This window comes from Gymnodraco acuticeps, unplaced genomic scaffold, assembly GCF_902827175.1.
Source record: "Gymnodraco acuticeps unplaced genomic scaffold, fGymAcu1.1, whole genome shotgun sequence".
NCBI lineage: Eukaryota > Metazoa > Chordata > Actinopteri > Perciformes > Bathydraconidae > Gymnodraco > Gymnodraco acuticeps.
Window position 1 is genome coordinate 1 of NW_022991455.1, and position 13,176 is coordinate 13,176.

The window sequence follows — 13,176 nt, forward strand, 5'->3', positions numbered from 1 at the left end:
TTGTGTTTTCCCTCTCTCTCTCATTGTGTTTTCCCTCTCTCTCTCATTGTGTTTTCCCTCTCTCTCTCATTGTGTTTTCCCTCTCTCTCTCATTGTGGTTTTCCTCTCTCTCTCATTGTGTTTCCCTCTCTCTCTCATTGTGTGCGACTGGAGTTTGTGTTTTTTTTCCGCTGACATGGTTCTGTAGGGATTAGGGAACGAGCCAGTGTTCGGCCCTCTGTCTCTGTTGTGCTTGTTCTACTGAGCAGATCAATGGATGGTGGGATAAAAGGCCCCAAAAAATGCATTGACATGGCTTTCAGAGTAGATAGAGAAGGGGGGGGGGCAGTTTGAGGCCTTCTTCCTGTTGTTTGACTGCATCAAACCGGCCATGAGCGAGAGGATTCAACGAGAGGGAAAACATGTCTTTAAACTACATCAGAAACTTCTATGAAGGATGCGTGAGTATCAGGAAGCAGATTTATATTACTCTCAAGATTCAAAGGTGTTATCATCACATGCAGAGCAGCTACAGCGTAGATATGGTCCCAGGCTCCTCCAACGAGGCTACATACATATATATGTAAGAGGTGGAAGTGCAGGAGTCTGTATACATGTTAACAGAATGTGAAATACATACAGTACTGTTTATTGTAGATATCTCCTCCACGCGGACACTTGTTTATCCTCCTCCGGGTTTAAAAACAGAAACATTCATGAGTTTCCCTCCACGTGCACTTTGTGTGCTTTAGTGTGTTTCTCTGTTAATACGATGAGTGTGAAGAGCTGTGTTTCCTCTGCATGTTTTCTTTGTTTATGCCTTCAAAGCCTGCATCCATCTGGCTGACAAAAGCTATTTCCCCTGTGTGTGTGTGTGTGTGTGTGTCCTAGCATTACTATACTTGTGGGGACCTAAATCTGTTTACATAGTCACGTGTGGGGACTCGCCTCCCTTATGGGGACAAATTGGAGGTCCCCATAAGGGGAAGTCATTAATTGTAGGGTGAAGACTTGGTTAGGGTTAGGATTAGGTTAAGGGTAAGGGTTAGGGTAAGGTTAAGGGTTAGGGTTAGGCATGTGTTGGTTATGGTTAGGGTTAGGATAAGTCTCCAGGAAATGCATGTAAGTCAATGTAATGTCCCCTGAAGTGATGTATACATGGTATGTGTGTGTGTGTGTGCACGGTTGTTTGTGTCCATGCACCTTTGTTTGTTACATGTTGTGTGCCTTGAAACTTGGACTGCATGGTTGTTTATATGCATCATATATACGTGTGTGTGTGTCTGTGTGTGTGTGTCTGTGTGTGTGTGTCTTAGTGTCCATGCACATTTGCTTGTTACATGTTTTGTGGCAGGAAAATTGGAAGGCTTGTCACACGCATCATGTGTGTGTGTTTTGAGATACATATGTGTGTGTGTGTGGGGGGGGACAATACATCATGGAACTTCCTCTGTGTGTGTGTGTGTGTGTGTGTGTGTGTGTGTCTGTGGCTACATTAACATCAGTGTGTGGTGCATTGCATAATGTCTATATGCGCACTTCCCTGTATTAACCTGTCTCTCTGCATTTGTGTGTGTGTGTGTGTGTGTGTGTGTGTGTGTTGCAGCTCCGGCCTCCCACTGTGATTGGCCAGTTCCACACCTTGTTCTTCGGCTCGGTGCGGATGTTCTTCCTGGGCGTCCTTGGCTTCGCGGTGTATGGAAACGAGGCGCTGCACTTCAGCTGCGACCCGGACCGCCGAGAGCTCAACCTGTTCTGCTACAACCAGTTCAGACCCATCACGCCCCAGGTGGGACCAGTGCATACAATTAAATATGCAATACGGTTTATTGCTATGATAACTACTTATATAAATCATTATTATATAAATCAGTCATGGACGTATAAAGAGAACCATGTTAACACCGCTGGAGTAATATCACTTCTACTCGTTCTAAAATGAGTTACTGGGCGATATTATTTGCTATTTTATTATTCTTGAATCCACTGTGAATTCATATTTAAAGATCAAATAACCGCGATCTTCTTACATATTAAAAAAGCTCTATTTTCATCTACTTGGAAAGTGAAGCTGTATGTATCATATTGCAAACAGAACTAAGGTACGCTACCTTTTAAAAGTTGTTTCTGTGGACGTTAACTTTCTGAAATATAAATTTTCCAAAGACACAAACACCATATTTTATTCATCAGTGTCTAGTGATGAAAAATGAATGTATAAATATGAATTTCCCTCATTTATTGATGCTCCGTCTCTCCCTGCTCAACCTCTTTCCCTCCAAATCCATAACCTTTAGCCCCATCAGCCTATACTTCCTTTATCAATCAATCAATCAATCAATCAATCAATCAATCAATCAATCAATCAATGTTTATTTATAGCCCAATATCACAAATGTTACATTTGTCTCAGTGGACTTCACAGTTTGTGCAGAATATCAGTATGACAATACGACACCCTCTGTCCTCAGACCCTCTGTCCTTAGACCCTCTGTCCTTAGACCCTCTGTCCTTAGACCCTCTGTCCTCAGACCCTCTGTCCTCAGACCCTCTGTCCTTAGACCCTCTGTCCTCAGACCCTCTGTCCTCAGACCCTCTGTCCTCAGACCCTCTGTCCTTAGACCCTCTGTCCTCAGACCCTCTGTCCTCAGACCCTCTGTCGTTAGACCCTCTGTCCTCAGACCTTCTGTCCTTAGACCCTCTGTCCTTAGACCCTCTGTCCTTAGACCCTCTGTCCTTAGACCCTCTGTCCTTAGACCCTCTGTCCTCAGACCCTTTGTCCTTAGACCCTCTGTCCTCAGACCCTCTGTCCTTAGACCCTCTGTCCTTAGACCCTCACATCGTACAAGGAAAACTTCCGGAGAAAACCCACAGTTTAAAGGGAACATGGGAGAAACCTCAGGGAGAGCAACAGAGGAGGGATCCCTCTCCCAGGACGGACAGACGTGCAATAGATGCGTGTGTAAATTGAAAAGATAATACATTTGCAACATAGGTAGTCCAAATGTTTGGAAATGCATGTGTGTATAATAGGAAGATGAATCCACGAGGATATCCATCCAGGACCTATGATCCAGGACCACAGCCACGACTCAAGATCCAGGGCTCGCGATGCAGGACACAGGAGCGCAGGATCATCCATGACTCCGGATCCCGGCGTATACAGACACCAAAAAGAAAGACATTTGGGGAAGCTGGGTTAATGGGAACATGAGAGTACACAGGTATAGACAGAGAGAAGGAAGAAGTAAGATGTCCCCCGACAAACTAAGCCTATATCAGCAAAACTAGGGGCTGAATCTAATCAGCCCTAACTATAAGCTTTATCAAAAAGGAAGGTCTTAAGCGCACTCTTAAAAACGGATAGGGTGTCTGCCGCCCGAACACAAACTGGAAGCTGATTCCACAAATGTGGAGCTTGATAAGAAAAGTCTCTGGCTCCCATTGTACTTTTATATCTTTCCGGGTTCCTCCAGTGCTTGTAGATTGAATATACCAACGAAATCCAGTAGCATGGCGTGGGAAAAAAATTAGGGGAAGCCAATAATACGTCCTTTCTTTTGGGTCGGGGGTGTGGTGGTGGTCAATGTAATAACGTAACCAGATGAGTGATTACAGCACCCGGTATCATTTTACACACATTTGTATCATACAGATGCAGGACTTACACACGCCTGTTATCTAACCGACAGGTCCGCACGCACTCTCCAGCCGAAACTCTAATAAGCCTTCATTCACAAACTAAATCAGGAGACCTTTAACGTTTTACGTCCGATTCGCTCCTTTGTTCCTCGCTGTACACAGCTCCAGTTTGGGCATCGGCCTGTCATCAGATTGTATTTGTTGTTGTTGCTGTAGCGGAAGTTTAGTACAATTACTTTTGATGAAATACTCCAAATCTCCACCCTCCATAATTGCACTTGCTTCAGTTGCTTGCTACTTTCTAACGGCGGTGAGAGTGGTGCAGTGACGCTATCTATCTTCTATCGATTCGATTTATGATTTGAAAATTATGAAAGTCGATATTTTCCGACTGAACACAACGTGCATTTATCTAACAGGTTCGTTTTCCACTGACCTTATTTCAAGCTATTTTCCTAAATCCTATGGAGAAATCCCATTGCTTTCTGTCGAGGGAAACCGAGCGCAGCTTACTTCCGGGTTTTCGGACGCGTCACTGCAACACTAAGTAGATACGAGTTGATTGGATTGTGAGGCAAGGGAAGCCAGCCGCCTCTGGCTTCCCTTGGCATGGCCCTGACCAATCACAGGTTGGCAGGGGCATCACGTGAGCCTCATCTGATTGGTCAATCCCTCCATTTTTTTTCACCAAGGGAAGCCAATTTCGACTGGCCTCCTCTCGCAACAGAGAGTGCCATCTACTGTTTCACCATAACATCTAGAGGGGTGTTGTTTCACTCTTTGTAAAATACTCAATGAGAATGGGGGAGAGACGGGCCGGCAGCAACACACAACAAAGAATTTCCGAAACTAAACAAAGTGTTTTTATTTATTAAAATTATAACTACAATCCAAAAAAACAGGGGAAGCCTGGCTTCCCTTGGCCTCCGGGAGAAAACGCCACTGGGGAAATCTTGGATACAAGTACTACACTTGGCACATAAGCTCCTTTCAGGTTGCTCTTTTCAAAAAGCCCGTTAACCAATCCAAAATCCAAGATAGCGGCAATTTACAATGGTCACCAACGATGGTTTGGAAATGTCATTCATGCCATAAAGTCTCTTTCACCTGCCCTGTATGACGGACCTTGATGCCTAATCATACATTTCTGAACACGTAGATACCCAATTCAGACATGGGGAATTACTCAGAAGCTTATTTTTACCATGTCTGAGACATACAATGGAAATAATCTGGCTCAATGGAGAACTGGGCCTCTAAGCCCCACATTTTAACATTTTGTGTTTAAAATGACCCGAAAAAGCTGTGAAGAAGTTTTTTAAATAGTGAAATGGACTTTCCTCATAGTCAATACCATATCATCCAATACTAGAATGATCTAAATTGATCCAGTGGTTTAATGATGTGGTATAAAACGGTTGCCCTGGCTTGCAATGATGGAAAATGGTCGCAATTTTGGAAATGTTGGGCGATTTTATAATAAATGGAAGTGTTGGTGCCTGTTTCCACTTTTTAAAGATTGTTACAGCTCAAGATTCAAAGGGTTTATTGTCATATGCACTTAAGCTACAGTGTAGAAATGGCAATGCAATTATTCTGACCTGAGCTCCTCCAACAAAGCAACATGTATAATAAAATACAAATAAACAAACACTGAAATAAAAGGAAAAAAAGGCGGAGTTGGAGAGGAGCCAAAGACACGGCAGCCATCATCACCGGTGCCATCTTCCTGCAGCACTAGTTCTGTTTTCCATTGCCTCCTCCATTGTCTTTTCTCACCCCCACCTCCCCTTCTTCGTGCCCTCTCCAGGTCTTTTGGGCATTACAGCTGGTGACAGTGCTGGTTCCTGGGGCGGTGTTTCACCTCTACGCCGCCTGTAAGAACATCGTCCAGGAAGAGATCCTCGAACGCCCCGTCTACACCGTCTTCTACATCATCTCCGTTCTCCTACGCATCATTCTGGAAGTCATCGCCTTCTGGCTTCAGAGCCACCTCTTCGGCTTCGAGGTCTGTAAATGTCTGAGGATTTCAGAACGTGATGAACTCAGTGGATTTCTGTAAATGTCACAAGTATTGAGTGTTACCGTCATGGAGACCAAATAGTTTGCAGATACCCTCTAAAGCCTTTTTAATTGGCTTAGCTTCTTTTGTTGGTTACCAATGACCTTCTTCTGAAGCCATGAGTTGTTTTTCTTCTAGTTTATTCCTGGAACACCTCTATGTCACATTATTATGTCTTACCGTCATGGAGACCAAATGGTGAGTAGATACCCTCGAAAACATTTTCATTAGGAAATTCCCGGAGGTTCTTTTGTTGGGTACCAATGCTCTTCTTCTGAAGCCATTAGTTTCCTTCCAGCTTATTCCTGGAACACCTCTTAAGACATGGGACTCGATGACCCCCTTAGTAGAGGCTAGAGGCTTTTCTTTGAATGCTTACAAGCATGAAGACTCCTTCTGAGTGTGACAGACTCTCTTATAGAGAAACATCAAAAGCATTTACATGACAACAACATGTGGTCCAGGTGGATCACAATAAGCCAAACTCACTCCCCACAAAGAACAGTTGGGTGTCGCAGCTACCCCCCCCCCAGAGCAAATTGCTTCCATTCATCCTCTCTTCCTGTAGTGTCATAAAACCCCTTCCAAACAGATGAAAGGCATTATGCCACTCATAGGATACCACCCAATAGGAGAAACATTACAGTAGCAATGTTAATACATTTGATCACACAATGTTGTTCACAGGTACCAATGGTCTCCTTATGAAGCCATTAGTTTCCTTCTAGCTTATTCCTGGAACACCTCATAAGAAATCTCGACGACACCCTTAGAAGAGGCTCAAAACGCATCTCTTCATGCAATGGCTTTCTAGCTAATTCACATCATCAAGATCCTCAAAATACTGAACTCTGAAGGGCCCTTTGGAGAAAGTAAGGAAGTAGTGAGTCTTGGCCTCATGGCGCCAAACTTCCAATAATGGCACCAATGCAGTGAGAAAGAGAAATAAATGGTTGGGTAAGGTCCAATCAAGTTAGTCGGCAGTGGAGGACCATTGGAGTCTGCTTGTATCAGCAATGAACAAGAGGAAGATGCCACAGCATGACCTTAACGTGGTTATTGGATGGATGTTATCATGCTCCAAACATCTGGAACAAACTCCCAGAAACCTGCAGGTCCGCTGCAACTCTGACTACTTTTAAATCCAGGCTCAAGACTTTTCTTTTTGCTACTGCTTTTAATTGAACTATTCATATCTTACACTGCACTGTAACTTTTATCCATGTATTTTTGAATGTTTATTTTATTATCTTTGCTTTTTAATCACTGTTTTTAAATGCCATTTTCTTAAAAAGGTGCTATATAAATAAACTTGCCTTGCCACAGCTCACAAAAGCTCTTAGTATTTCAAGATTGTTCCTGGGACATGATGATTTTCCTGGATTACCCGCAACCCATATTCCAACACAATAGAGCTGGTCCTTCCCTGTGTATGCTAGGCTAAGCTAAGTATGTGTAAAGGCCCTGACACACCAAGCAGTCACCAGAGAACTCGCCGATGCCGACGCCGACTGTTGCGTCGCCGTGTTCTCCTGCGTCTTGGCCATGTGTCGCACTGGAACACACCGCAAAGTCTTCAGCCGAGCACGTACGAACTGCGCATGTGTGAGTGGCAATAACTCTCCTTACCAGCAGGCGGCGGTAGTGTGTATTCGTCATTCAAAAGAGGCAACAACCAGAAGACAGAGAAGAAGAACAGACTGCGTGATATAAACAAACAACAAATAGCGTGTGCGTTCCATTTTCACTCTCGTCCATCGAAAACATGTTTCGTGCGGCACTGGAGCTATCAGCCATTGGAGTGTTGCTTGTGGAAGACATTCTCAAGCAACCGTTTGCTTCTCATGCACTGATTCACTAGCTGAACAGCCAATCAGAGTGCTTTCTTTGTCCGACTGCCTGTGCGTCGGCCATGAAAGGCCAAATAAGGCGTGTCACGGCCGACGGTGCGGGACACACCAAATTGAGTTTGGGCGACAGCGCACGCTTCGTCGTCCGACTAACGAAAACGGTCCATTTCGGCCTGGTGTGTCGGGCCTTTAGGATCAAGTTACAGTATCATTCAATCAGAAGAATGACAATATAACGCAGGAGTAATGCACAGTGTCATCTTTATCAATCAGGGAGACTTTATGTCATGGACGTACAAAGTGTGGACCCAAAAGCACGGATGCAGACACAGGATGGAAGCACAAAAGAGTCTTTACTTGAGTTGTTGATACAAGATCCAGAAAATACATACAATAAATATCTACACTGAAGCGTACCTATCAATAACTAGAACAATACTTAATAACTACTACCTGATCTTACTGTTCTATTGCTATGAACATCGACTATGACTTTAACTATAACTGGACGATGATTTACGAAACGCTGGAGAGCTCGGCATGAAACACAAGACAGTCTGGAGACAGGGAAGGACTGGACATACATATACTGACATCACCAGGTGGAGACAATAATGACGTGACCAACAATCACCAGGGAGGACAGACTATCAAAATAAAACCCCAGAACGAAACTAAACATAAAACATGAACGTGAATAAAACGGAAACTTGACAAACATTTAACACAGTTGACGACGCACAACACTTGAAAGTTTGACCAAGTCCTGTTTCTCTTTCTTTCCTCAGGTGCACCCGCTGTTCATGTGTGATGCCGCTCCCCTGGAAAGGACCTTTAATGTGACTAAGTGCATGGTGCCCGAACACTTTGAGAAGACCATCTTCCTCAGTGCCATGTACACCTTCACCGTGATCACCATCCTTCTCTGTGTCGCCGAGATATTCGAGATACTCTGCCGACGGCTTGGTTATCTCAACAACCAATGTTGACAACCAACTCACCGTTAAAATGACAAAGGTTGAACATACACCACACTCATTCTGCCAGTTTGTAATCGCGCTCTTGGTTAGCTACTGGCGGACCTTTTGTCAAACAGGAAACTGACGTAAGAGCAAAACCTCATCTGTGGTCCATCGTCAGTGAGTTGCAACCAAGAAATCTGAGAATGTGCAACAGCGTCGTAGATGGCAAGTCTGAAATATGTCATGCTTTAGGTGTCAGTGGGTCTGGCTGTGTCCGAGGGGAGGTTTGGACGAGATACTCTGGGAATCCTTGGGGGATGGGATAGAAAGACTTCTGGTTTACCTTTCACTACCAAACCCTGGGACTATCGTCGGACAATAGCCCAAGGAACGCCTAGTTTGTCACAGACCTGTTGGCCCTTTACAGATTCAGGGTGGCTAAAACCTTTTTCTTGGAGTTGTACCTTAGATCAGACACTTTTACACTCCTAGGAAGCATTCTCTGCCACATGTTTGACATATACTTTAGGGACTGGGATGTACTGAATGCATCAAGATTCATTAGACTTCTCTAGCCAACAATGGACCTTTTCAGCTGCATTTCAGAAAGCTTTAACTGAAAAGCACAACCTCTACATGTATCATAAACACAGCCAACAGTGCTAATGGTTTAGCTAGTGACAGACTTCTGTATAAAGTTGCAGATTAACACTACAGCCTAGCTTGTCTTCCAGGTGCTGATCGAATATGACAGGCAGACTATTGAGATGGTAATGGATTATTACAAATGTCATTCTTAAGTAATGGTGATCCACGGTCGGTGGGAATGCACCTTGCTGTGTTACATTTCCAATATGTATCATGTTATTGCCTCCAGCCTGTTCTGACCTTTACCTCCTTCAACGTGAACACCACGACTGTGTGCTGGACTTTTGATGCCTTTCCAAAAACATGTCTAAACAACCTTTATCCTGAGAAATGCCGTCTAAAAGAAGCCCACCAATCTAACGTTCCAGAAAGGTTCAAACTAAGTAAATGTAAAAAGCATCTGCGAACAATGATGCCATCACTCCAGGTGATTTAGGCAAAAGAAAGATATAAAAAAGTGAGAATGAAATGGGTTGATATCATATTATTTTTTAAAAGAATGCAAGGAGCCACTTTGATTTTGACATTTTAATGAGAATTGTCGTATTAAACAAAACATATTATTGAAATTTGGGTATACAAATGTGTTGGAATGAAGTTATATTTAATATTTAATGGTAATTCATGTAGAAATGTATCTGACAATACTGCACAGTCTGTGTGCTTATGGATGTCCCGTGAGAGGTCAGAGGTGGACAAACTCAGATGGAAATTTAACATTTTGAGAGTTTCAAGGCCCTATTGGCCTCATATATAACGTATTGACTATTATTAAGGCTCAAGAACAACTTTAAGAAGATATATTTGAAATAGGTTGAGCTTTTGTCCATGTCTGATTCATCAAGGGTGTCCCGCAGCTTGTAGTACTCATGACCTGTCGATGTGTTTTCAAAAAGATTACCTCTCCTGTTCTGTAATGTTGTTTTTTTTCTTCATCAGACATCCATCCAACTTTTGTTATGAAGTTTTCAGCAATCTGTTTATCATCTCAGGAACAACATTGCATTACCAGACAAAAGTGGATCAAACCATCTTTTCAAATCCTTTAAAAAAAGCGTTTTTATGGCACTGGGATCCCGACCGACGGACTGGTTGGTGTGTTTTCGGTCCGATGGGCTTCAGGAGGGTTTGAAACAGGTTTGTGAATCCTGTGGTTTGGGTTCGTCTGCGTTCTGGTATCTGTTAGCCTTTTTCATGCTTCCTGTGGTTAGAATGGTCTTGACGTGTTCCGCCAATATTTTATAACAATGTGTAGATGGTCGAACAATGATTTTACTAGCTACAGGATCACAAATTGCGAAAACGCCGGTTCAAACTTCGAGATGTTGAGGAAATCTTGGCCGAGAAGTCTGAAAATATAACGATATTAGTCAAAGTTACTGACTGGTTTGGAACGCAATTAGTACAGTAGCCGACCCGTGCAACTGCGCTACATCGGCCCAAAACACTTGCATCAGGAGAAACACGCTGCAGTTCAAAAAGATTGTAAATAAAAAAACACAAATGTTCCTGTACACAGCTGGAGACCAGGGGACACTAAAGAGTGACGCACACAGCTGGAGACCAGGGGACACTAAAGAGTGACGCACACAGCTGGAGACCAGGGGACACTAAAGAGTGACGCACACAGCTGGAGACCAGGGGACACTAAAGAGTGACGCACACAGCTGGGAGACCAGGGGACACTAAAGAGTGACGCACACAGCTGGGAGACCAGGGGACACTAAAGAGTGACGCACACAGCTGGAGACCAGGGGACACTAAAGAGTGACGCACACAGCTGGAGACCAGGGGACAGTAAAGAGTGACGCACACAGCTGGAGACCAGGGGACACTAAAGAGTGACGCACACAGCTGGAGACCAGGGGACACTAAAGAGTGACGCACACAGCTGGGAGACCAGGGGACACTAAAGAGTGACGCACACAGCTGGGAGACCAGGGGACACTAAAGAGTGACGCACACAGCTGGAGACCAGGGGACACTAAAGAGTGACGCACACAGCTGGAGACCAGGGGACACTAAAGAGTGACGCACACAGCTGGGAGACCAGGGGACACTAAAGAGTGACGCACACAGCTGGAGACCAGGGGACACTAAAGAGTGAGGCACACAGCTGGAGACCAGGGGACACTAAAGAGTGACACACACAGCTGGAGACCAGGGGACACTAAAGAGTGATGCACACAGCTGGGAGACCAGGGGACACTAAAGAGTGAGGCACACAGCTGGGAGACCAGGGGACACTAAAGAGTGATGCACACAACTGGGAGACCAGGGGACACTAAAGAGTGACGCACACAGCTGGAGACCAGGGGACACTAAAGAGTAACGCACACAGCTGGAGACCAGGGGACACTAAAGAGTAACGCACACAGCTGGAGACCAGGGGACACTAAAGAGTGACGCACACAGCTGGGAGACCAGGGGACACTAAAGAGTGACGCACACAGCTGGGAGACCAGGGGACACTAAAGAGTGACGTACACAGCAGGAGACCAGGGGACACTAAAGAGTAACGCACACAGCTGGGAGACCAGGGGACACTAAAGAGTGAGGCACACAGCTGGGAGACCAGGGGACACTAAAGAGTGACGCACACAGCTGGAGACCAGGGGACACTAAAGAGTGACACACACAGCTGGGAGACCAGGGGACACTAAAGAGTGACGCACACAGCTGGAGACCAGGGGACACTAAAGAGTGACGCACACAGCTGGAGACCAGGGGACACTAAAGAGTGACGCACACAGCTGGGAGACCAGGGGATACTAAAGAGTGAGGCACACAGCTGGGAGACCAGGGGACACTAAAGAGTGAGGCACACAGCTGGGAGACCAGGGGACACTAAAGAGTGATGCACACAACTGGGAGACCAGGGGACACTAAAGAGTGACGCACACAGCTGGAGACCAGGGGACACTAAAGAGTAACGCACACAGCTGGGAGACCAGGGGACACTAAAGAGTAACGCACACAGCTGGGAGACCAGGGGACACTAAAGAGTAACGCACACAGCTGGGAGACCAGGGGACACTAAAGAGTGAGGCACACAGCTGGGAGACCAGGGGACACTAAAGAGTGACGCACACAGCTGGAGACCAGGGGACACTAAAGAGTGACGCACACAGCTGGGAGACCAGGGGACACTAAAGAGTGACGCACACAGCTGGAGACCAGGGGACACTAAAGAGTGAGGCACACAGCTGGAGACCAGGGGACACTAAAGAGTGACGCACACAGCTGGGAGACCAGGGGACACTAAAGAGTGACGCACACAGCTGGAGACCAGGGGACACTAAAGAGTGACGCACACAGCTGGAGACCAGGGGACACTAAAGAGTGACGCACACAGCTGGAGACCAGGGGACACTAAAGAGTAACGCACACAGCTGCAGACCAGGGGACACTAAAGAGTGAGGCACACAGCTGGAGACCAGGGGACACTAAAGAGTGACGCACACAGCTGGGAGACCAGGGGACACTAAAGAGTGACGTACACAGCAGGAGACCAGGGGACACTAAAGAGTAACGCACACAGCTGGGAGACCAGGGGACACTAAAGAGTGACGCACACAGCTGGAGACCAGGGGACACTAAAGAGTGACGCACACAGCTGGGAGACCAGGGGACACTAAAGAGTGACGCACACAGCTGGAGACCAGGGGACACTAAAGAGTGACGCACACAGCTGGAGACCAGGGGACACTAAAGAGTGACGCACACAGCTGGAGACCAGGGGACACTAAAGAGTGACGCACACAGCTGGGAGACCAGGGGACACTAAAGAGTGACGCACACAGCTGGAGACCAGGGGACACTAAAGAGTGAGGCACACAGCTGGAGACCAGGGGACACTAAAGAGGGACGCCACACAGCTGGGAGACCAGGGGACACTAAAGAGTGACGCACACAGCTGGAGACCAGGGGACACTAAAGAGTGACGCACACAGCTGGAGACCAGGGGACACTAAAGAGTGACGCACACAGCTGGAGACCAGGGGACACTAAAGAGTGAGGCACACAGCTGGAG

The 13,176-nt window shown here is 45.9% G+C and overlaps 1 protein-coding gene across 1 annotated transcript; it reads left to right on the plus strand.

Annotated features, from left to right (window-relative positions):
- The first annotated feature begins 353 nt into the window (after positions 1–353).
- LOC117532971 (gap junction epsilon-1 protein) lies at positions 354–9,612 on the plus strand. The gene is made up of 4 exons (XM_034196593.1): positions 354–440; positions 1,586–1,768; positions 5,432–5,629; positions 8,322–9,612. Exons 1-4 carry the CDS (start codon positions 402–404, stop codon positions 8,520–8,522), a joined length of 621 nt encoding a protein of 206 aa, XP_034052484.1. The 5' UTR covers positions 354–401; the 3' UTR covers positions 8,523–9,612.
- Positions 9,613–13,176: the final 3,564 nt, after the last annotated feature.